General features: G+C 34.4%; 1 protein-coding gene across 1 annotated transcript in view; it reads left to right on the top strand.

Annotated features, from left to right (window-relative positions):
• DCC (DCC netrin 1 receptor) overlaps positions 1 to 24,292 on the top strand; it is a 995,337-nt gene that overhangs the window by 418,181 nt on the left and 552,864 nt on the right. The window contains 2 exon segments of the mRNA XM_072606654.1: positions 9,132 to 9,286; positions 13,367 to 13,487. Of these exon segments, the coding sequence (XP_072462755.1) occupies positions 9,132 to 9,286; positions 13,367 to 13,487 (276 nt within the window).

Genomic DNA, 24,292 nt, shown 5'->3' with positions numbered 1-24,292 from the left:
GAAATTTGTTTGCTATTCTGTGGCTGGAGGCCTGATAGTTGGCTTGCTGAACCACTGGCCTGCTGAGCCAGAACCACAGAACCATGCTTGCCAATCTGTGTTGGAGCCACCTACTGGCTTGCTGGTATACCACCTGTGCTGGACTGTGCTCCCCTTTTACCCAAGTGAGACAGACTTTTCTTGAAATCCTTCTAAGTTATCTTGGGCTAGAAAATTAATTCACTTCATAATTTTGTACATTTTGTTGCTCCATAATTCTTTTAGAGGCTTGATTTAACATTATTTACAAGGAAAACTCAAAGGAGCAGAAAATTTTCTGGCCTCTCTCCAACATCTTGTCTCTGCCCTCCAACTCTGTGTCTTTATACTTACTGTCTCCTATGTCCAGAAGGTTCTCCCTCTTCAACTTTACTTATTGACTTCTCCAATTTCCTTTAAGACTCAAATAAATTCCCATCTTAAGAAGGAGGCCTCTCTTGGTTTTCTCTGCCCACTCCTTTCCTTCCCTCTGAAATTACAACCCATTTTGTATATATCATGTATGTATATTGTTATTTATATGTTATTTCCTCTTCAGAAAAATTGATTTTTCTTGATTTTTATCCCCAGTGGTTGACAGAGTTCCTAGCATAACATAAGCATTTAATAAATTCTTGTTTGTGTATTGACTTGATTTGTAGAGGGAATTCACATTCTGTTATGGATTGACCTAGATGACTTTTAATATCCAATCTAACTTTTTGACTCTGTGACCCGGAGAATGGAATTGAGGTTATTTGAAGAAGGCAATCTCTGTAACAAGTCAGAAGGTATATAAACACTTAAGAGGAGGATATCAACTTAGGATTCTCAATTTCTTTCCATTACATATGGAAGATATGGGTTTGAGCTGAAGTCTGATGAGCTGAAATCAGAATGTGGTACAAAAGGTTATATGGAAACTTATAAGCTATTGTAATTTTAATATCATCTATGTAATTCTAATATTTCCTATAATCCTGTTTTGGTTTAGATAAGAAATATGACTTGCTTTCAAAAAAAATGACTACTTATTTAGATTTTTTCAGCTTTATTTTTTTTCTTTCTGTAATAAGAAAACTATTGAGAGTGAAGAAAATTTTGGGTAACTAACAAACCTCAGAAACATACATCTAACTTCCAGGTTAAACTATTCCTACATATAAATAGAGCATAAAGCCAGAGCATTATTATTTCAACTATCCCTTGAAAGTGGGGGGACTATTTTGAATTTTTGTCTTTGTATCCCCAGGTTCTGATGGATGCAGTACCTTGCACAAAGTAGGCACCTAATCAAGGTTTATTGAACTTTCTTCATTGTTGAATGAACTTTTAACTGGTTAGGACTAAGTTGGTTTGTGGGTACTACTCTTCTCTGGGTGTTATGTGGGTACCACCATATTGGCCCTAGCTTGTGAGAATAAGATAAAAGCTAGGAGAAATAATGAGTTGCCATATTTGCACATTTTTTATATATCAAGACAAAGGATCAAGGCACACTCAAGTTGTATGGGCACCCATCTGTGCACATAAAAGTGGTCAGGTCATTTTACTGAGGTACTAGTCAGATAGCAGAATTTCATTTTTTCTTTTACAAAATGGACCAAAAATAGTCATGTCATACAAAGAAATTAGATTTTATATAAAAAGAGAACCTAACAGCCTAACCTAGGAAAATGCACTGAACTAGAAATGAACTCAAGTATGCTTACATTTCTATTATGGAAGACATTCTACTAACCCAAGGTTAAAAGCAACAACCATAACAACAAAAATGCCAAATCTTTTCCAGTGAGGTAAGATAGAAAGGTATGTGGGAAAGAGTCTTATAGAGAGAGAAACCCAAAGCAGATTTTCAACAATAATCATCTCTCACATGGCACACAGAAAATAAAGTGGGTACAGAGAATGCATCCTTGAGAAGAGCATCTAAAATATGCCTGTAGTCATCTGTCACAAGGATGGAGAATTGGATGGTAGGCTAAATTGGCTCAATTTTGTACCAGTAGAGTCTTTGCTAATGAGTGAAAGAACATTTTAACTGGTATACACATGCTGAAAATATGATTTTTCAGAGGCATCAAACAGAACTGAAATAGATCACATGATCACCCCTGTTATGTAAGACTGGCATTTACTTTGGAGCATTATTACATGAGATGAGGGTTTTCTGTCGAATCATTAACCCAGAAGTGCAAGAACCCAAAGTAACAATCATTATTTCTGCTTCAACCACATTTTGATAACATGCACTATACAAACCTGTTCTCAAACCAGATGAAATGATTTGTGGTAATCTGGAAGTGATCACATATGATATAATGAATCTTTATTATAGAATCATCTATTGATACAATGGTGATATTTCTACGTCAAAATGTCTATTTACATTGGGTATATAGATACATATCTATCTATCTATCTATATCTATCTATCTATCTATATATATATATCTATATATATAGATATATATAGATACATATCACAGCTTGGCAGTGAGTATACTATAAACATTTAATGCAGGTCATTCTCTACAGATAGTCCAATCAAGGGGAAAGGTAATGGGCTTGAAAATCACTATCTTACTGACAACCAAACTGTTAAAAAGCTGTCTGGAGTGCTAGATTTTCTGTGAAAAACAGAAATTTCACTCCAACAAGGTTACCAGATTCTTCTACTATTCAGAGAGGAAAATAGCAACCACTCAGGGATTATAGCACCTCTTCTCATTTATTTTACTCATGATGAATTCTGCTTTTTAATTTATTTGTATTCATTTTGACCATTCATCAGTATATTTTGTGGGACTTATTGTTAAATTAAGCAACATATAATGTTTAAAAAAATACATACCTCTTAATTTTAAAGAGTTGGGATGAACCAGAGGAAAGCATACTATCTCTGAGCTTCAAAGGAGCATCTTTGATTTCAATTCCCTACACTCCATTTGTGAATAATTTTTAACTGGTCTATATTTGGTATTTACACCTTGTGACTTCTGAGGCACTGCGAACATTTAGCAAAGTGGCTTATCACAAAGTAAAAGGATTGAAAGCAAAATTTGCATAAGAGAGCAATAGGGAATAAATATGTTTCAATTAAATTTAATATTTTTATTAAATACTTAGCACATATAAATTATTATGTTGAAATTTTAGGAAATAGAAAACTTTTAAAAAAAGATAATGATTTAGTCACTGCCATCAAAAAACTTAGAATCTATTGCGTGAAGGGGAAAGAAGGGTATTTCTCTGTCTGTCTGTCTGTCTGTCTCTCTCACACACACACTCTTTATAACACAAGGTAGTTTTTGATAGAGTCAAAGGAGATATTCAAAATATCATAAGATGATTTGAGGAGAAAATAAATCTTACTGTGGAGTCAAGAAAGTTTTAGCAGAAGAGGTTGTGTTATAGCAGAACACTGAAGAATGAAAATGTAGTAGGTAGAGAAGAGTTGGAAATCAATTCTAGCCATGGAATATATATATATATATATATATATATGAATTGCTGGGTCTTATGGTGAGCTTAAAACTAGATTTAGATGGTTACAAGAACTGCTATAGTAGGCTAAATGAACTATGTGACGGCTTATGTTTTAAAGTTCTATATGGAAAATTAGTATGAGAATTGAGACATTATTTTCTTACAACATAGAGCCTATATGACTGCAAAATTATAGTAATTCGGAGAATTAAAATGTATGAATTCATAAATTGGGACCTGTTCTTCTGACGATCTGAGAGTAAGAGGAGTCATTAGCTACTTTCTATCCTTTCTCTACTATGTCTTCAAGGATAAAATCACATACTTCAGTGTTTCTGCCATAATGGCTTGCCTCTCCCTTTTTGGGGGTAGGGAGGAGAAAGAAAATTAGCATCACTGCCTTTCTGTGTATATAAAGCAAGTGTTTTCATAGTGCCTAGGAGAATCCAGGAATTTTTTAGATATTATATTTGACATCTTTTAATATGAGGAATACATCTTGTGAAGGAAAGTAAACCTAAACTCATCTTGCATTCAATTATATAATATCATGTCTGGGTCTTTGATAAGTCTCAGTAAATATGTGTGTGTGTATGTGTATAGTTTTAGTATAGTCTGTATCTATCTATTCAAATATTTATACATATGTATGGATAGATGATGATAGGTAGATAGATAGATAGATAGATAGATAGATAGATAGATAGATAGACAGATGGACAGATAGACAGATAGTAATTTCATTACTATAGAGGACTTCCAGCAAGGAAATTCCTGAATCAATGTAGATCAGCAGCCTCTCTTCAACTTTGCACGAGATTTAACTCTTTAATATTACTATATTAGTTACACAAAAATCATTCTCCACAATTAGTCAGTTTACAATTTTTTGTGAAGCACTTTCTAAGATTAAAGTCTGTCCTAAAAACTGACGAAAGACCAAAAAGTAAAACCTAGTCCTTGACATGAAGAACCTAGTAATCAATTTGTGGAGATAAGATCCTTACCATGACAACTAGAAATAATGGATAGAGAGTTGCCCTCAAAACCAGGAAGACTTGAATGCAAGGCCTGCTTCTAACAAATAGTTGTATCGTTGTAGACAAATCACTAAAATTCTAAATAATTTTGCTAGAAAACTCATTATGACTTAAATTTCAGAGAAGTACAGGACTTCCATTGCTCTTTCTCTGGATGTGGATATCATTTTCCGTCATGAGTTTTTTGGAATTGTCTTGGATCGTTGTCTTGCTCAGAAGATCTAAGTCTATCAAAGTCTGTCATCATACCATGTTGCTGTTATTATGCACAATGTTCTCGTGGTTCTGCTCACTTCACTCAGCATCAGTTCATGAAAGTATTTCTAGGTTTTTCTGAAATCTTCCTGCTCATCATTCTTTATAGAACAATAGTTTTCCATTACATACATATGCCACCACAAAAAGATCTGCTATAAATATTTTCGCACATATGGGTCCTTTTCTATTTTCTATGCATCTTTGAAACTTTCCTCCTCCTCACTTCTTTATTCAATAAATCACTAAGAACTGTTACTCTAACCTTTTAGCAATTCATATTTGACTCTGTAGTTCCACTGAGTCTCCTGGATGGTAGGGACATAAGAATGTTAATAGTTAAGGGGTAAGTTAGCAATCCCTAAGATAAAGGTTCTTCTTGTAGAAAAGGACTTGGCAGAAAATTGTTTTCCAAAAGAAAAGAAACATACAGAAAGCTATGATGCATCAATTACATATATCCTTCTCTCTTGATTGGTGAGTCCCTGGCTGGGATTGCCATTCCTTGAAGAACCTTGACAATGTTCACCTTACTCCCAGATCAACTCACTATCCTGACTCTAGCTCCTCAGCATCCTTCCCTTGAGATGCTCTCTTCTCTTCCCTCTTTTCACCTTCCTTTTATGTTTGTTTTTTTTGCATATTAGAATATAATATTTTTAATAGTAGGGATCATCTTGTTTTCTTGTATTTGTATCTCTAGATTTCAACAAAGTTTCCAATATGTAATAAATATCTAATAAATGCTTCATTCATCCTTTCCTCCATTTCTCTGTCTTATCTCTCTGTGACCCTGACCCAAGCCTAGGGATATGGGACTCTCTTCTTATCGGTGGAGATGAATGCTTTGCCCTGAATGAAGTATGGGATGGAGTTGGTGAGAGCTGAGAGAGCTCTAGTCTTTGCCACTCCCTTTTGGGGCTCTTCAAGTGATTGTTCCTTTTGAGTCCCCCTTCAGGACTCTTCCAGACCAGTCCCCTTTGGGGACTCTTGAGGACCTATATCCCTTGGAACTGTCCAACCTCATCTTATTTGAGTATGACAGAGCTTCCAATTCAGTGCCAATCTGGGCTGATGCTTACTACATGTAATGTGTTGGGAAAGTTACTTGACACTTCTAGTTCTCAGTTTCTTCATTTGACCAGATACACTCTGAGGTCCTTTCCAGCTCTGCAACTATGATCCTATGATTTTGTTTAAGATGATGGTCTATTAGCCATATTATGAGTCTGGTGCTTTGGGTACATAGACTATAAGTCTTCCAAGCTTTAACTTCCATAATTTTAAATGAGAAAGCAAGACTTGATGGACTCCAAGATATGATCAGGCTCTAAAATTATCTGATTGTATAAGTAGACCAGTCTGAATAGAACAGATTTTGTCTGTTAGGGTATAGAAAATGTAAGCTGTAGGAAAATGTAAGCTCAATAGAAGAACCCATTTTTTATTTCTTGGAGATTACTGAACCATTCATGATTTTTGAGTATAGGAGATATGAGTGGTTTGTTTTTGGAAAATGAACATTTTTATATCTTTATAAAGCCCTGATAAGTTGTGGTGACTTCATCACTCTTCCCAAGTTATACAGAAATAGTAATTTGGTGAAGGCAGGAAAGCTCTTGAAGATGAGTAGCTCCTCAATAACCAAAAGGTCAAATGGGTAAAGAAAGTGGTTTCCTTCATTTACTCTGTCCCCACTTGGTTTCAAATGTAAGCCAGAATCTGTGAATTTTGAGATTTATCTGGGGATCATAATAATATGATGATAATGATGATGAAGATATTACATAATTTATTTAAGGCTTTAAATAGTCATTGTACTGGGATGAAGGATAGAGAGTGAAGAATATTTAGTGGACCTTTGGAATTTATATTAAAGAACACAGAGGACTTTTCATTCTTCCCAATCATTTATCTTTTCATTCAGTTAACAAATAAATGTGTACTTCATAATAGGATCTTTACTGAATACCCATGAGGCAAAGATGAAATGAAATTGTCACATCATTCAAGGAGTTTGTAATTTAGCATAATATTAGCAGATATTTACATGGCATTTTTAGGATTTTGAAGCATATTATATTGAGACCCTCAATTAGAGATTTGCCTATCATCACAAAATGTCAGAGATGGAATGAAATGATTTGCATGGATTCATATGTGTAGCTAGTATCATATGTCTTTCCTTCTCAATGGTTGAAAGATAAAGTGAAGGGAATAAGAATTTGCTATGGAAAATAAAACAACATTTTTAAAAAGAAATATATATATATACACATAAACACATGATATGTATTTCTCTCTATATATACATATGTACACACACATATATATATACATATATATATATACATATTATACATGCGTACCCTCTACTAGCAATCTCTTGGAAAAAATTACTTTAAAAGAAAGAGAAAAACAAAGAAGTTACACAAAATTTCAGTAGTATATATAAATGCTGCTTATGTTTTATTCATATACAAATTTTAATGTAAAATTTGTTTATAAATTTGTATATAAATTATTTTTGATTTATATGTAAAATTAAAAAACAGGCACAACAAATATTAAAGTCCAAATAAATGATTGTTTAACTCAAACTCCTGAGGGGAATCTGCATTAATGAAACTCTAGAGAGACTGTGCACTTAATGAAAGAAGAGGAGCCAGAGCACATATGCTTTGACTCCCATACCTGACACATTTGTTCTGCGTCTTGGGACTAGTGAAATGTGTGTGAGTGTGGTACATATATTAAATGCATAAATTCATCTATTATCCAACTAATCTTTGAATATCCATATCTCTCTCTTGAGACAAATATAGAAAGATATACACATGGATATATACACACATCATGACTACATACACAAGAGTACTATATATGCATGTATTAAATATGTGACCATATGCAAATATGCATACACATTCATATTGTATGTATACAACATATGCATACATGTATGTTCGTATATCTAAATGCATATGGACATACGCACATGAGTGCACAATGCAATGTTTATATGTGCCTATATTATGCACATTTGTATATGTATATGCATATATACATATGTAACATAGGCAAATGCAATTATATATATATATTTCAGAAAATATTCATATGCATTTGCAGAACTGGCATACATACTCTTTTTTCACCTCAGCTTGCTAGTGGTTCTCCAAAGATTGAAAGTTTGCCCAAACAAAAGTACAGAGTTTTGTCTACCAATAGAAATATAGTACACATCAGGGGAAGCAACATTTGAGGGCCAAATGATCAGGAAAAAGTAGCTTATCTGGTGGTTTTGAATAAATTTATTCATATGAGTCATTGTATAAAACAAAGAGAAATACAATCAATTAAATACTCAACATGGCCACTTGAAAATGCATATGTATTTCCTATATGAAAAGATATGTGTCTGTTACTTTAAAATTAATCTAATCTGGCTTCCCAGGGAGTATAATATTTAAGATGGATAATTTCTGCAAGATCTCATATGTATAAGAATGAATGAACAGTCCACTTGTTTACCTGTTTTTTTGTTTTTATCTCTTAGTGTTGAGAATTTTTAGGTGGCATGGTGTATATTTGAATGCGTTAGTGATTTTTGTCATATTAGCAATTTTCCTTCAATTGCACATTTCCATCATCATCTAACTAGCATTATGATAATGAAGGAATTAAATTAAATTAGCATATTATATACCATAATGAGAAAACAGTAATACATTATGGTCATACAAGATAATGGATAATTGCCAGAACAATAAGGATGTAGCCTTAGTAAAGATAATCCAGCTCACTTAAGCTCCCTATCGTAATGCCCAGTTTCAACCAGGGAATGAGCTCAGCCAGATTTTTGTGTTATTGATGGAACCCTGCAATGCTTTAAGTATAAGCTTTCTTCTCTGTAGACGTGCAGGTATGTGTCATCCTCTGTTTCACTGACTACCTATTGGAGTCCAGATTGCTTGTATGCAAACACTTTGATGCTCAGAATATTTATCATATATAATCCCATTTTTTTCCAAATTGAGTTTTTAATCTTTCCTTGTAGCAAATATTAACTTCAACTGTTTAACTGTGTTTGAAAAAATAAATGTTTTCTACACTTATTCCTATTTGATAAGCTAAGGGTTTTGCTGAAAATTTGAATTACAAATGTTTTCTTTTTCACTGTACTATGTTTTTAGTTCAGTGAAGTCCTCAACATTCAATGTTTACAGTCCAAACCTTTTAATTTTCTTTTCTTTTCTTTTCTTTTCTTTCCTTTTTCTTTCTTTCTTTCTTTCTTTTTTTTTTTTTTTTTTTTTTTTGTCTTTGCAGTTCCACCATGGTTTTTAATTCACCCTTCCAATCTCTATGCCTATGAGAGTATGGACATTGAGTTTGAGTGTGCTGTCTCGGGAAAACCTGTGCCGACAGTGAACTGGATGAAGAACGGAGATGCGGTCATACCTAGTGATTATTTTCAGATAGTGGTAATTACATTTTGCCATATCAGATTTGCAGCTTTTTTCAGATTCTGTGGCAGTCCTTCAGTGATGTGTGGATATGCCTTTCTTGAGGAGCACAGTATCCCTGTACCTGATTTTCAAATGTGTTACAAAGCTGTCTTCCTGACGCAAACTAGATTCCTTGAAAGTACAGTTTTCAATTTATTTTAAAGTTATTTTCCTCAAGTAAAGAACAGTCTATGAAGTGATCTGAAATAAATCCCTGTTATTTAGTGGATTCAAACTTGATGTAATAGTATATTATCATGTTAGAGCTAGTAAGGACAGTCTAGCTTGAGAGGAATCTCATCCAAATCTCCTGGGTTATGAATCAATTAACCAAGTCCCCGTAAGGCTAAATGACTAGCAAGAGGTTACATTGCTAATTAGTGACACAACCAGAAGTGGAACCCAGGTCTTAATTCAACATTCTTTCCCTTTCATTATGTTGTCACTTACATATATTTCAACATTATTTTATGGCCTTAAACTTCTATCAAGAAATTATATAATGCTGGAATGACCTTTCTCCAAGAAGATTGTGGAGATAACTTTTAGGTCTCCCTCAGCTTCTAGTATAGTGTCTTTCTTGTAGTGAATTCTCATTAGAAAATTAGAAAATACCGACAGATATTAACAGAAAAGACTTGGAATTATTGTCATCATTACCATCACTAAGTGTGTGACCTTGGGCAAGTCTTAATTTCTCTGAAACTCAATATCCTTGGTAAAATAAAGATGAAAGTGATTTATTCTTCCTATTTCACAATCTTGTGATGAGGATTAAATGAGATCTTTGTACAAAAGTTATTTGTACCTTTAAAGTAGTATAGAAATGTGAATTTTTATGAATTATGATGACAGTAATAATAGGAACATCAACTTAGAAATGGAAGGGACCTCAGAGGACATCAAGCTAAAATCTCTCATTTTACAATAGACCATACTGAGCCTTAGAGATCTGAAGTGTCTTGTCCAAGACATTAGACATCTGTGTGACACAGATAATAAATATCTGATGAATTCAGGCCTTCTCACCTGCAAACATCATGTTTTATCCTTGATGTCCCACCTGCTCTGTGGTTTTGTTTTAAGTTTTACAAATTTTAATTACATTGTTGTTAGTTGTTCTGAGTTCTAGAAACAGCTTAGGTAGAAGGAATACATACATATATTTATATATGTGTACGTATGTATGTATATAGGCACTTTCATATATGTATGTTTATATGTGTATATATACATATGTATATAATGCGTGTATAGGTATATGTATATATTTCTATCAGAAGCTTGGCCAATATTGTGTTTGATGAAAGTTTTTCTGTCTTTCCTTGTTTATATCAGGTGACAAGATAGCAAGAGACCTGCCTAGAAAATTCATAGACCGCCCTTCTTAGGTGTCTTTTGCTTAACAATTTTCAATAGATGCACTTTGTTGGGGATTCATTTCTGTGATTATTGCATAGTATCTGTTATGTCAAAATACAAAGTTTTAATAAAAAATCTTTTCCACAAAAAGTTCTATAATTTTGTAGTTGGAAATAACCTTCAAGGTCATATAGTCCAATTTCTTCATTTGTGTGTGAGATAGTTGACATCTCCCTGAGGTGCAGCAAAAAGTATAACCAAAGGAAGTCTAGGTGCTAGCGTAACCTCTGAGCATCCTAACTGTGTGAGTTTCAGTATGCCACTGTCAATCTCATCTCATCTTAGTGCCACCATACAACTTTCAAATACTATATAATTTTCAGGGCAAATATCAATGTGCATGGATAGAAGGAATTTCCTTTTTGGAAATCCTTATGCCAATGAAATCATCAACGTACAATAGCAGAATAAACCCAAGTGAGTGCTGGAAACAGAATTAGTACCCCAGCGTTCCTTATTCCCTGCCTCTTATTCCCCTCCTACTATTACTACTACTACTACTACTACTACTACAACTACTACCACCACCACCACTACCACCACTAATACTATCACTTCTACTACCACAACTATTACTACTACTACTACTACTATTACTATTACTACTGCCACTTTTAACTATATAGTTGGTAATGTGCTTTATTACTTCATTACTTTACAAGTATTACTTCAATGTGTTATAAGTATTACTTCAACAACCTTGGGAGATAGGTACTATAATTATTCCTATTTTAAAGACGAGAAAATCCAGGCAGCTAAGCAGCATAGCTATAGTCAATCAACAAGCAGATATCAGAGGCCATGTTGGAACTCAGATCTTCCAACTTTAGGTCAAGTAGTCTACTCCTAGATGCCCATGATATGTCATATGTTCTTTCTTTAGGTTTCAGCAATACTTACATGGTCATGTTTTTCACTTGTTTCTTTGTTTCTTTTAACCATCTTTTGAATACCTTGGGTTTCTTTATGACATTCCATTTTTCACACTCCTCACTTATCTTTTATATTTCAAAATAGTCATATTTTCAATTGTTTTTATATATTTTGATGGAAATAAAGTGACAATAAAAAGAAAAGTTAACTTTAGAATGCTTTACAACCCAGAAGTTCCTTTAAGTGCACTGCTGTTTGCCCTATAACCGAATTAAAAATGATCTGTCATTGGGCAATTTGAAATGTGCTGTATACGCATAAAATATATGCTGCTTACATATAAAGGAAATTGCTGGGTGCCCTTAAGGACACATGATAAAATGAAACATTTGTTTTTCTGTACAGTTTGAATAATCTTTCTCTCTGCATGACTCATTACCACCAACCCATTTAAATGTCTACAATCTTAGGGAGAGGGATAATAAAATGCAAATGCCTATCTCAAATTCATTGTATACTTAAAAAAAAATATTTTCCCCCAAAGCTTCAAAAATCTAAGAGTCATGGACCAAAGTGATATATAACTATGTGCCTCTGACAAGACATCTAATATTAATAGCAATTTTTATGAGAATTGCCAATTAGAAATTACCTACATGTAAGAATTTCATATTAGTTGAGAATTTGCTACCTGATTCTGAAAACAATTAAATATTCCCTGGGAAAGAACATTTTTCTCTTAATGACGTAAGGGGATGTGATTTAGCATGCCCCAAATTTACACAAATAATGCTTCTACTAATAACTAAAATAAACTGAGTCAAGTTCAGATCATTATATCATTTTTCCTCATATAAAACGAACCAGACTGGCTTACCACGTGGAAGTGGAAACTTATGTTCATTTAATATAGTTGTTTGTTTGTTTTTTTAATGGAAGATACAAGATAATTAGAAACTTGCCAGCAAAAATAAAAATAAAAACAAAAAACTCTTTTCTTCAATTTTTCCATAAACTGGAAACTATTATGCTCTGAGTATGATAGAGTTTATTTGAAAAGTCATAAAGTATCAACAGAGAGACGTATGACTGGGAAAAGTGAGTTAGTCGTATGTAAAAGGGAGGGAGTGTCAACAGATGGCCCATGTCCACCACTAGTCACAGTAAAATGTCATGAGAACTAGAAACTGTGGTCTCTACCCTCCACACACGCATACACTCTCTCTCTCTCTCTCTCTCTCTCTCTCTCTCTCTCTCTCTCTCTCTCTCTCTCTCTGTGTTCTGTCTCTGTCTCTCTGTCTCTTTGTCTCTCTGTCTCTGTCTCTCTGTCTCTGTCTCTCTCTGTCTCTGTATCTCTCTATCTCTCTCTCCTATAACAACTGTTGATATTGATCTCTCCTCATCTTTGGGGGTGGGGCAGAGACTAAGGCAAGTCATTACTAAGAACTGTCACCTGATGAAGATTCTTCAATTCACATGCATATTGTCAGTACTTTATTATGTCCATGGACTCAAGGTAATAAGCTTAATGGTAATACCAGATTACATGTTTGCTGTTACATTCAGCAGATTCTTATGAAACTACTCAGGTTTGTTAAGATGTATGAGTAAAGCCAAGACCCAGGGAGTGTATCCTGTCTTCCAGTTTATTCAGGAAAGTAACAATAAAGCTTGGTGGAAGTTCCAGTTTGGTGCTGATTTTTGCTGTTATATAAAACAAACAAACAAACAAACATCTCAGTCATTTGTTCTTCTCACTAGGGTGGCAGCAATTTGCGGATCCTTGGAGTGGTAAAGTCAGATGAAGGTTTTTATCAGTGTGTAGCTGAGAATGATGCTGGGAATACACAGACCAGTGCCCAGCTAATCATCCCTGAACCTGGTAAGAAGCTGAGAACATTTGAAATGTTGTTTGTAATTAATGTGATTAGTACTCCATTTAGAAAACCCAAAATGATTCTCATGTCTCTCCCAGATCCACCTCCAAATTATTTGGGTTACCCAAGAATTAACTGTTCAAAAAAAGAATGCTTCCTTGATCTAATGAATTTTGGAGGGGAGACTCAAAAATTTGGGAAATCTCTCTGACCAGGGAAGTTAAAAGATATTCAGAGGAAATAATCTACATTCTATGTGAAGTTAATGCCTTCTGTTTTTTTGGAGATGATTTTGATATGATGAATGAAGAAAGAATCTTGTTTTGTAGTTTCTGATAGTTAAAAAAATGGATGTTAAAAAATCATTGCATTTGTGTAGCACTCGTATAAAATTCGTGTTATAAATGCTCGACAACAAACTGCTTGGAAATAAACTGCCTAGGAATGGTGGAAAATCAAGAAATAAGACCAAAAAGAATGAATCTTATTTATAAAAAGGAAATTAGAATTTTCTTTCATTTTTGCCTCAATGTAATTTACAAAAGAAGATAAATTATTCATTTTAGTAGATGCTTTATACAGCATGTATTTATTACTTAAATTCTGAATGTTTTCTTTCTTATTTTCTTTCTGTTGATAATGCCAACTGTTCAGTTATTCTTGGTCTTTTTAAAATTAGTCTTCTAAGAAGCAAGCTAAATATATTTAAATGATGTCTCCTTGTCTTAGATGATTTTTTAAAATCTAAGTGAGTGTTAAGCACTCAGATCCAATGCATTCTTTATCCAATTTCTTGAGACATCTATAATACTCACACCTGATTTCACTCATAATCCCCCTCCCTTTTTTTTAAGTTGGTTATAGAGGGGAAGAATTTCAAAACTGTAAGGATTAGAACAGCCCATCTACTGGGTAAGACAATGAACCATCATTTAAGGTCACTGATTTATCAGAAGATCCTATTTTTAATTTTAGTGTATGCTGCATTCTAAGTTATTATGTACAGATAAATGTATGTTTTAAAACAAACCAAAATTATAACAACGAGGCAGAGGGAAGGGGAAAGAAGAGAAAAGGACTGCTTCCAACTCAATCAGAACTATGCACACTACATTTTGACTCATTGATGATTACTTAGGGAATCAGACTGGCACATTTTACCTCAAATTAAGGTACATACAAGAATCCTCATCATAGAGGAAAACCATAATCCAACAGGTAGCCTTTAATCACAGAAGCCAGCATTCAGCTTGGGTTCTTTGATTATTTTTCAGTAGGTATAAGCCTGGGGGAACAGGGCTACCTTTAGCAGTAATGCAGTTTTAATACATTACCAGAACCTGCCTAGAGGAAACTGGATAATTCATTACTTCTTCCACCTAGATGTTAAAATGCTGTCAGTAAATTCTGTACTCATGGTCAGTGTTTATTATGTTTGGCATTGGATTAGAATGAAAGCAAAATAAAATGAAGACAAAATCCTAAAGGGCTGCTGGATACCATTGTAACTGTCTGCATTTCCCCCTTATAAATGATGGATGACTTTTTCCTGGATATTTAATCAGATCTTCAAACAATGCCACTCCAATTCCTCAGAGATGTTGAGGAGGCCAGCATGCACAGATGGTAGAGAGGCAAGCTATACATATAAATTAAGTGATGGGGCTGACCATGGTGACGAGCACACAGCCCTCTCTTTTAAAAATTGGTCAATAAATGGTCACCATATATATTCAGGCACAGCATGAACCCCATGTTGCCCAGCTGTTCAGTTCTGGCCTGTCCACAGGCCTCTGACTGAGAGTTACCCCTGGCAACCTCAACAATCTGTTTCTCAGTGAGGCCCGGACAATGATCTATTCTGTGTGAGTTGGTACTCAGGGAAGCCTCATGAAGTTTCAATATCATCTTTTATAAACAATTATCAACCCTCCCTTTGGAAACTAGTGGCTTAGAGAAAAAAATTAACATTCTATTGATGACTGACTTGAGTGAACTGTTTTCTTCCTCCTCTTGACAATGCTCTGTGAGAATTAAAGTGCTATCCGTTGATGTACTATCACAAGTAAAAGAAATATAGCTCTTGCAAGTAGAAGTCAGATACGCTCCCACCCCCACGATCCACCCCACCATTTTCATTCCTTAAAAGTATATTGTACTCAGTCTTTGAAAGCCTAGTTAGCAGTAGTGGGCTTCTAGCAATCAGAAAATGAGATTCACAACCTGAGGTTCAGTTTACCACTACTGTCTATATAAAACTGGCATAAGAAGTTACCAAGAACAGCCTTGATTTTTCTATCTCTAAAGCTTAGTATAGCATGTGGCCAATAGAAAGAACTTAACCGAATGTTTTCTTAGTCAGTTGATCAAAGAGGAGAGGAATCATGATACAACTCCCAAAAGTCTTAGTGAAATTTTAAGGTATTAAACCTATTTCCTAAAGCTTTAATAACTTTTTTACTAAAGCTTTACCTAAGCTTTAGTAGCTTAAATCTGCACTAATTCTTTCAGTCTTAAAGCATTCAAGCTTTAATAGCTAAAATCTCAAGTAAGACTTTTGGGATATACTGCATATTTTTTTTTCCTTTACTAGACATATAATTTCCTTGATACGGAGAACAACACTGATGATAAAACTCTTACTACATAGTAGTATCTACTCTATGATATCTAGACTTATTAAATTTCCTGTGGAGATACTGAAAGTTCAAATCACTTGCCCAGTGTTGCACAGCTAAATTGCGACAGAGGACGGACTTGAGACAAGTTGTGGTTTTTATTTTTTTTTTTCTCACTCTGAGGCTAGCTCCATATCACATCTCAAAATGCTTCTACTTGGCATGTAAATTTGAATTCTGCCATAGTGAATGGCATGTTAATTATGTTGCTTTGGTTGTATTACTTGTGTACCTGTTAGATGTGCATTTCAGCAATGGTCTATTTATATATAAGAAGTGTATATCCTGAACCAAGTTGTAGAAAAAAATCATACTACTAAATGTGATGCCATGGATGGAGAGCAATGGGAGCGAGGGAGTCTGCTTTATAGGATGGAGGAGACAAATAGTAAGACCCCGAGGGAATACTGGAAGTCAATGTATATATTGGTCAGGATGAAAAGTGTCAAGGACACAGGAAATGTGTGGATCAGGGGACAGAATGTGCCAGTGTTTGGGGAGGTGGGCAGAACACAAGAAGCCAACAATTGAACTCCATGCCTTAGTCAGTTTCTCACCTCTCTTGTAAGTATTTTTATTATGTCCTGAGTAACACTGTCTCTCATCTTTAGTGGAAGGCAACTTGGAGCAGCTGGAGTAAAAAATAGTAGTTGAAATAAGTAAATCTTGGCATTCAGAAACAGCTGTGATAGGGTATGAAAAATGAGTTAAGACAAAATTGGAATCCCAGTTAAAGGTGTGACATGGTGTTTTATTTCCAAAACTGCAAAAAAGGCTTCTAGAAAAAAAAGTCAAGTGATTGTAAGAACAGTAAATCCTATTAGAAAGCACCACCAGCGTGGCCCATGAATTCAAGCTTATTATGTACCAAGTCATGTTCCCAAGAGTAACTTATAGTGCATGCCTCTCACTTTAACAAGAACATCCTTTCATGCTGGTGTTATCTGCAGTTTCCCAAACCACTGTTATGATGGAATTCTACTGTGCTACGGGAAATATATTGCTTAGGCATTTAGAAAACTGTGAATTGCTATCAATTACCTGTCTTTCTCAGAAAGGTTATGATTAAGAATGATGTTGAATTTTGCACATTGTAATAAGGTGGTACATCACATGGCCTAGAATTAGATAAAGTTATTTAAGCCTAAGCTTAAGCTTTAAGGCATAGAAAGTGCAAGTTGTATCCCACATTTTTTCCATAGTACCTTATCAATTTGAGGAGAAAAAATGGAAAATCTAAAGGGCAAGAAGAAAGTCTATTGGCACTGACCGACTTTGCTAACTATATTAACTGCCACTAATTACAACATTTCTTTCTGAATGTTAATTTTTTTTACATCATTACTTCAACAGGATTTTGTGAGGGGATGAGTAATTGCACAATTAGTCTTAACACTTCAAGATCTGTTAGGGTTTAATTTGCCAGCACAGCAGCACTGAAACGACTGTGTAAGAGAATGTAGCTAGCACTGAAGGGATGTACTTCCTAATCTGGCATTAGTTACTGACAGACAATTAAGTGTAATTATGAATTCTTACTATAGAAAATGACTATGATTTAAGGCCTTCACTGTATTTGGTATGGGGGTAAAAGTGTTCTCAACTCCCCTATAAATGCAGATGCAGTGAATCAAAAGTATTTCCCAGTCAGTGTCCCAAACTGGGGATTCTACGTACTAAGTGGGGTCAGCATAGGTTTTTCAGATTTGTTATAACTGAATTAAGGAGTTCTCAAATATCATGGGAAAGCTTTCTAAAAAAAAGAGTTTTATCAGTGATTCAAAGGCAAGAGAGAGTTAGTTTAGGATCTCTGGAAATGCTTTCCATCCCAAGCGAAGGCAATTAACTTGGAATGTCGTCAAGTTGCTAATATATATCCAATAATACTTTCCATTCTTAAAAAATACTTGCATTAAACAAGTCATTTTAGGCTCATGCACATTTATTCTAATATAATCATAAACTTTTTTTATCTATAAGATAATAGTAAATGTCAATATTGATTTATTTAAAAATGAAACTATTGAAGAGGCTTGAAAAATTTTCCCCTTTGTTATTTTTCTGGTCACCTTTTAAAAATAAGTTCCTTTTCCTTTCGTATAATTTTCTGTATCAACCAAAACAGGTTAGTTTTTTTACCTAGATTTTTACTTAGATTTGATCTCTCTAATCCAGAGCAGAGTATCATCAATTTGGTTATTTGTCCATCTTTTTTACTGAATGAAACAACAATGGGACTAAATAGTGCAGGACAGGGAAAATGTCAATTACTTGACCATGGAAAATTTACGCATTTATAGGATAAGGCAAATAGCCATTCTTGTTGTTTCTTTTTTAATCTAGGTTATATTTCCCCATATATTTCATCTTTAATTTGTTTCAGTTTCAGTAATATTACATTTTGTGTTGACTCATTTATGTGGTAATTGTAAGAATGTAGCATCACATTTTAAAACTTCAAAAGACTTTCGAAGCACCATGCTAAAATTATAGGAAATCAGCACCTTACTGCATGGCAATGAATTCTTGGGTTAATACAATAGAAATGAAATATTTTTTTCTTTCCATGCTAAGGATTTTTCTCCATTGAAAATGAGCTAGATTATCCACAAATTCCTGTATTCCAGGTTCTACAATTAAAAATATTTTAAGTGTGCATTCTGGTGGTTTGTCTATGTTATGAAAAGTTTTAACATAGTACAGTATTTGTAAAGTAATTATTTCTTTGCTCCTCAAAGATTTAGGAATTCTTAAAAGTTATATATTTGCAATTATTGGCATACTATTCCCACTTGTTTTATGTGATCCATTTGCAACAATACAAAAAAAACATTTTGTAGGCAAAGTGGTAAAGTAAGCTGGAGGATTACATAGACATAGGTAGCACTGAGTAGGCAGAAGAGGATAGAATCGTAGATTTAGAACTGAAAAGGAAATTATGGGCCATATAAGTTAACACCCTTACTTTACAGATGTGGAACCTAAGGCTCAGAAAAGCTAAATGATTGGGCTAGAATTATGTAAGTAGTAAGTGATGGAAGTGAACTCAGATCTACATCAAAATCCAGTGTTCTTCCTACTACGCTCCTTAATTAATTAGTCTGAAGTTTCCAGTGAGAATGTTGATATGTATGAGAGTTCCTTCAAAGACCTTCAATTTAAGGTGATTTTTTTTCCCAGCATGATCACTTCAGATCATGGATATGATCAAGCATAATTTAATGCGTAAGAGGAGGCTAACTGGGGTTGTTTTAAAAAAATGTAGAACCTCAGTGAGTTTCTCCTGGTTTCACGGGTAAGCAGATTTTTATGAGAAAAAGAGTATTGGCTCTTAGGATCATATTACAATATATACAACTATACATTCATGTGCATTTTTGTATAATACATAATCATAGATAACTCTATATGGGCATATAAACATACACATATGTTATGTATATGTACATCAAAGTGACTATACATGCATACACATGCTTATATATGCATACATCATAAAGACAGCTATATATGTGTATGTGTGGAGAGAGACAGACACTGATTTTTTAACTCATGACAGATCAAGGGACTTTCACTATATCACCGTATAACTGAAAATAAAGAAACTGTTGGGTAAAGCAAATAGCTCAGGAGAAAGAAAGGCTAAAGATGTAGACTATACAGATTCCTCATCTATATTTTAGGAAAACTATTTCTTTGAAGCTTTATTAATGTGTTCTGTTTGTTATATGACAGTAAAGTTCTATCCCCATTTTTCATGGGCCTTCCCTTGTAAGAAAGAAAACAATTAAGCAATATTAAAAGACTAAATGAACACATCTCTGCAACATTTGGACCCGCTATTTTTTTCTACTTCTCATCCAAGACAAGAGGTGTGTTTGATTTTTTTTCTTCTCCACAACCAGTGTTTATTAGTCTAGGAAGTTTCTATATTGGCCTCCACTTAATTATTCCTAGCCTAAACATTTCACGTTAGTGGGATGGGGAAAGGTGAAGGAGAGAGAATTTATTTTATGATTATAGCTTCAAGTAAAAGTAACCTATTACTAAATAGATAATGGGGAGCAACATCAATCAGTCAAGTAGTCAATAAGCCTTTATCAAGCAGTTTTTATATGCCAGGCATCATTTTGCTAACTCAGGGGTGGGGAACCTACAGCCTCAAGACCGCATGTAGCTTTCTAGGTTCTTGCAGCCTTTTGATTGAGTTCAAGTTTTATAGAACAAATTCTTTTATTGAGGGGATTTGTTCTATGAAGTTTGGATTCAGTCAGAGGACGTTGTTTGAAGACCTAGAAGACCAGATGTGGCCTAATGGCCACCTGTTAACAACCCCTGTTGACCACTCCTCATAGAAAGAAAGGCAAAAGGCAAGTGCGTGTTTTCAAGGAGATCACAGACTGCTATTACATTTTGTATTCAAGGCCAGTATCACAAGATGCCCTGAAGTTTGGAGGAAGGGTTTTGTGATACATATGGAGGGAACCTCTGGATTACCAGGAAGCCACTTTTACTCCAGGACAGGGCCAAGTAAGGAAAGAACACCTAGGCAATGAAGCAAGACATGGAAGACAGTGGAAAGTAGGGAGGTAGAAGAAGCATGCTGTTGGTAGATATCGTATTTTAACAAATTATTAAAGTTTACGAAGTTCTTTACAAAAAACTTGAGAAAGAGGGAATATAAGTATCCCATTTTACAGATGAAGAAGTTGGTTCAGTTGACAGCTATATTCCCTTCCTTTCTAATATTTTATAACTCCATATTTGATCATCCTATCCTTAATCAGATCCTTTAACAGTCATGATTTCTGATTTGATTCAAGAGTCATTTGGGAACAAATTCAGGAGGAGAGTAGCATAATTCAAACAATGCCCATTGAAGAGTGGAGAGGGAAAGAGAGTGTTGCTCTTTTGAAAAAGAGGTAAAAGTGGTAATACAATCACCTAGAAGCACAGTAAAAAGAGTTTTTTTCATTCATTTAGCAAACAGTTATCATATGTCTGTTGTGTGTGAGGTGATGTACTAGGCACTGAGTTGAATAGACTATACAACCTATTAAGAGAGAGGTGCCATAAAAACAAAGAATTCTAATCATATTGTGATATGTGACCTGTAAGTGGCACCAATTAAACAGCCCAGCTGTAACATGAGCAAAGCCAAGACTTAAAGTAATACTTTTATGAATAGGGAGGATGGGATATAATAATATAACATCTCCACAATATTCTGGAGAAAGAATAAGTAGACCTTGATGGCAGAATGAATATAGCAAATATATAGAGATTATTTATAGAAGTTGTATACAGCTAGTCCCTGATTACTGTGAATATTTTGTGAAGTATTCAGCACTATTTGATTTCATATTTCATATTTCCATTGGGCTGGAACAAATTGTTATAATTTACATAATTGTACCATCAACTAGTACTAATTCAGATACATGTGATCACTTAACAATGTTTGTACTAATTGGGAACTAGGGATAAAATACAGAACTATAGTTTCCTTTTCACTCTCAAACTGTCTAGTAACCCAGTGCAGAAGCCTTTGTTTTAAGATGTAATGGATCAATTTTAAAATAATGTGAAATTGAAGCTATTTAGACCTAATGCTAATTTATTTTCTAGAATTTCTGAAGGGCAGTTAATTCACAGATGAATGCTATATCTACATAGGAATGCCAGTCTACTCTACTCTTTTAAAAAAAAATTATTAAATGTATTTATTTAATTTTAGTTTTCAACATTCACTTCCGTAAGATTTTGAGTTATAAGTTCTTTCCCCAATTTTCCCCTACCCTCACCCACAACAGCATGTAGTTTGATATAGACTCTACATATACATTCATATTGAACCTATATTCACATTAGTCATGCTGTAAAGAATAATTAGAAACAATGAAAGAAACCTTGAGAAAGAAGAAATAAAAGAAAAAGAGAGAGAGAGAGGGAACAAATAACATGCTTCGATCTGCATTCATACTCCATAGTCCTTTTTCTGGATGCAGATGACATTTTCCATCATGAATCTTTTGGAGTTGTCATAGATGCTTTCATTGTTGAGAAGAGCCAAGCCTATGAAAGTTAGTCGTCACATAAAGTGACTGTTACTATTTACAATATTCTCCTGGTTCTGCCCATTTCACTCAGCATCAGTTCATATTAATCTTTCTGCACTTTTCTGAAGTCTAACCATTCATCATTTCTTACAGCATAATGGTATTCCATTACATTCATATACCACAACTTGTTCAACCATTCCCTGACTGATTTGCATCCATTCAATTTCCAATTCTTTGCTACCACAAAAAGAGTTGCTATAAACTTTTATGCATATGTTGGTCCTTTTTCCTGTTTTATGATCTCTTTGGGATACAGACCTAGAAATGGTATTGCTGGGTGAAAGTGTATGTATATTTTTATAGCCCTTTAGGCATAGTTTCAACTTGTTCTCCAGAATGGTCACAACTCCACCAATAATGCATTGGTGTTCCAATTTTCCCACATGTTCTACAGCAAAAGTTTTCCTGTTTTGTCATGTCACCTAATCTGATAGATGTGATGTGGTACCACAGAGTTGTTTTCCTTTGCCATTCTCTAATCAATGATGATTTAGAGCATTTTTACATGACTGTAGATAGCTTTAATTTCTCCATCCGAAAACTGCCTGTTTATATTCTTTGACCAATTGTCAGTTAGGGAAAGTCTGCTCTTTTCACTAAACTGAGCTCTGAAACAATTGAATAGCAAGCACTGGAATGAGACATTGGTTTCAAGTCCTGGCTTCTATCCTTTGGTAGCTGTGTGACCTAAATAAAGTCTTGTAGCTCTCTGACACACAGTTTTGTCATCCATAAAATGAGAATATAATATCTACACAACCTACCTCATAAGGCTTTTTACCACATATAACGGTATGTGAAAGTCAGCTCTTATTTTTATTTTTATTAGTGCTGTTTCAGTGAAAAAACTCAAAAGAACAGTGGTTTAACTTGTCATGACCCAGCTCTGACTGAACGTACTGATCATTTTAGTTAAAACAGACACATTTAATGTACACGTCAAGATACTTCCTAAAGAAAATGACTCCCTAGAATATTAAGCAATGAGTCATTGAACAAAAATTTCATATTTGAATACCAGCCCTTAAGTTAATCTGTATATATAACCCAAAGAGATTGTGATACTTAATACCTTTGTTTCCCTTTTCCATCTCTTCATCACTAACTACCACTGCAGAAGTAGAAAACAATTGAACAGAACTGAGGGCCACTTTTTTTCTCAGATTCTAAGTTTTCCAAGGTAAAGATTTTTACAGTGTTGTGATCTTCTTCCCAGTGATGAACTTTTGTGGAAATGGTTCAGTTGGTTTATGGATCAAACACTCAGTACTTTACTGACATACATGAAGCCTTCCCAGCTTGGTTGAATTAATGGAGGAATGTTTAGAAAACCATTTATGAAGCATTTACCATCTGCTAAGCACTATACTTGGTTCTGGGTATTCAAAAATAAAAATGAAATGGTCTCTGACCTCAAAGAATAACTTTCTAATAGGAGGAAAACATACGTAGGGGAATGTTCTCCAAGGAAGAGTGTTTTAGTTTTTGAAGTTAAATCGCTGGTGAGTGGGACAGTGGGACAATCCACTAATTCTATCTTTTCCAGAGGCATTAGTAGAGTTTGTTTGATTACAGTCATTTGTTCTTATAATAAGAGGATTTTTTGGGGGTATGGGGAGTTTGGAGAGCACTGAAGCTCATGGTTTGCTGTTGTAGCATAATAAAATCAAAAGTCACTTGCTTACCATGATGTGGCGTTGGAAATTTTGTGAAAAGTGTCAGGTATTATTATGATGGTTAAGTGAAATATTAGGTGAAATAGAGGCATAGGTAAAAACTTCAGAAAGCAAATTTTCAACAGATGGCACTTACTGGCCCTTCTTGACAAAAGTACAAGGTGTGAGCTACAAGGTGGTGAAAGATAAGGGTAGTTGTGAAAAGGAGGCAACTGTTGGAGGACCCTAACACATACACGTTCATGTTTGTGAATCATCATAGGCCATTATAACATTGAGAGTAAAGCAATGGATAGATTGAAATGGTGTCTGTTGGCTCTGATTCTTTTTATTG

Source organism: Notamacropus eugenii, chromosome 4 (assembly GCF_028372415.1).
Source record: "Notamacropus eugenii isolate mMacEug1 chromosome 4, mMacEug1.pri_v2, whole genome shotgun sequence".
NCBI classification, from domain to species: Eukaryota; Metazoa; Chordata; class Mammalia; order Diprotodontia; family Macropodidae; genus Notamacropus; species Notamacropus eugenii.
The sequence above is the reverse complement of the archived record's forward strand: the minus strand, read 5'-3'. Positions and strand labels throughout refer to the sequence as shown.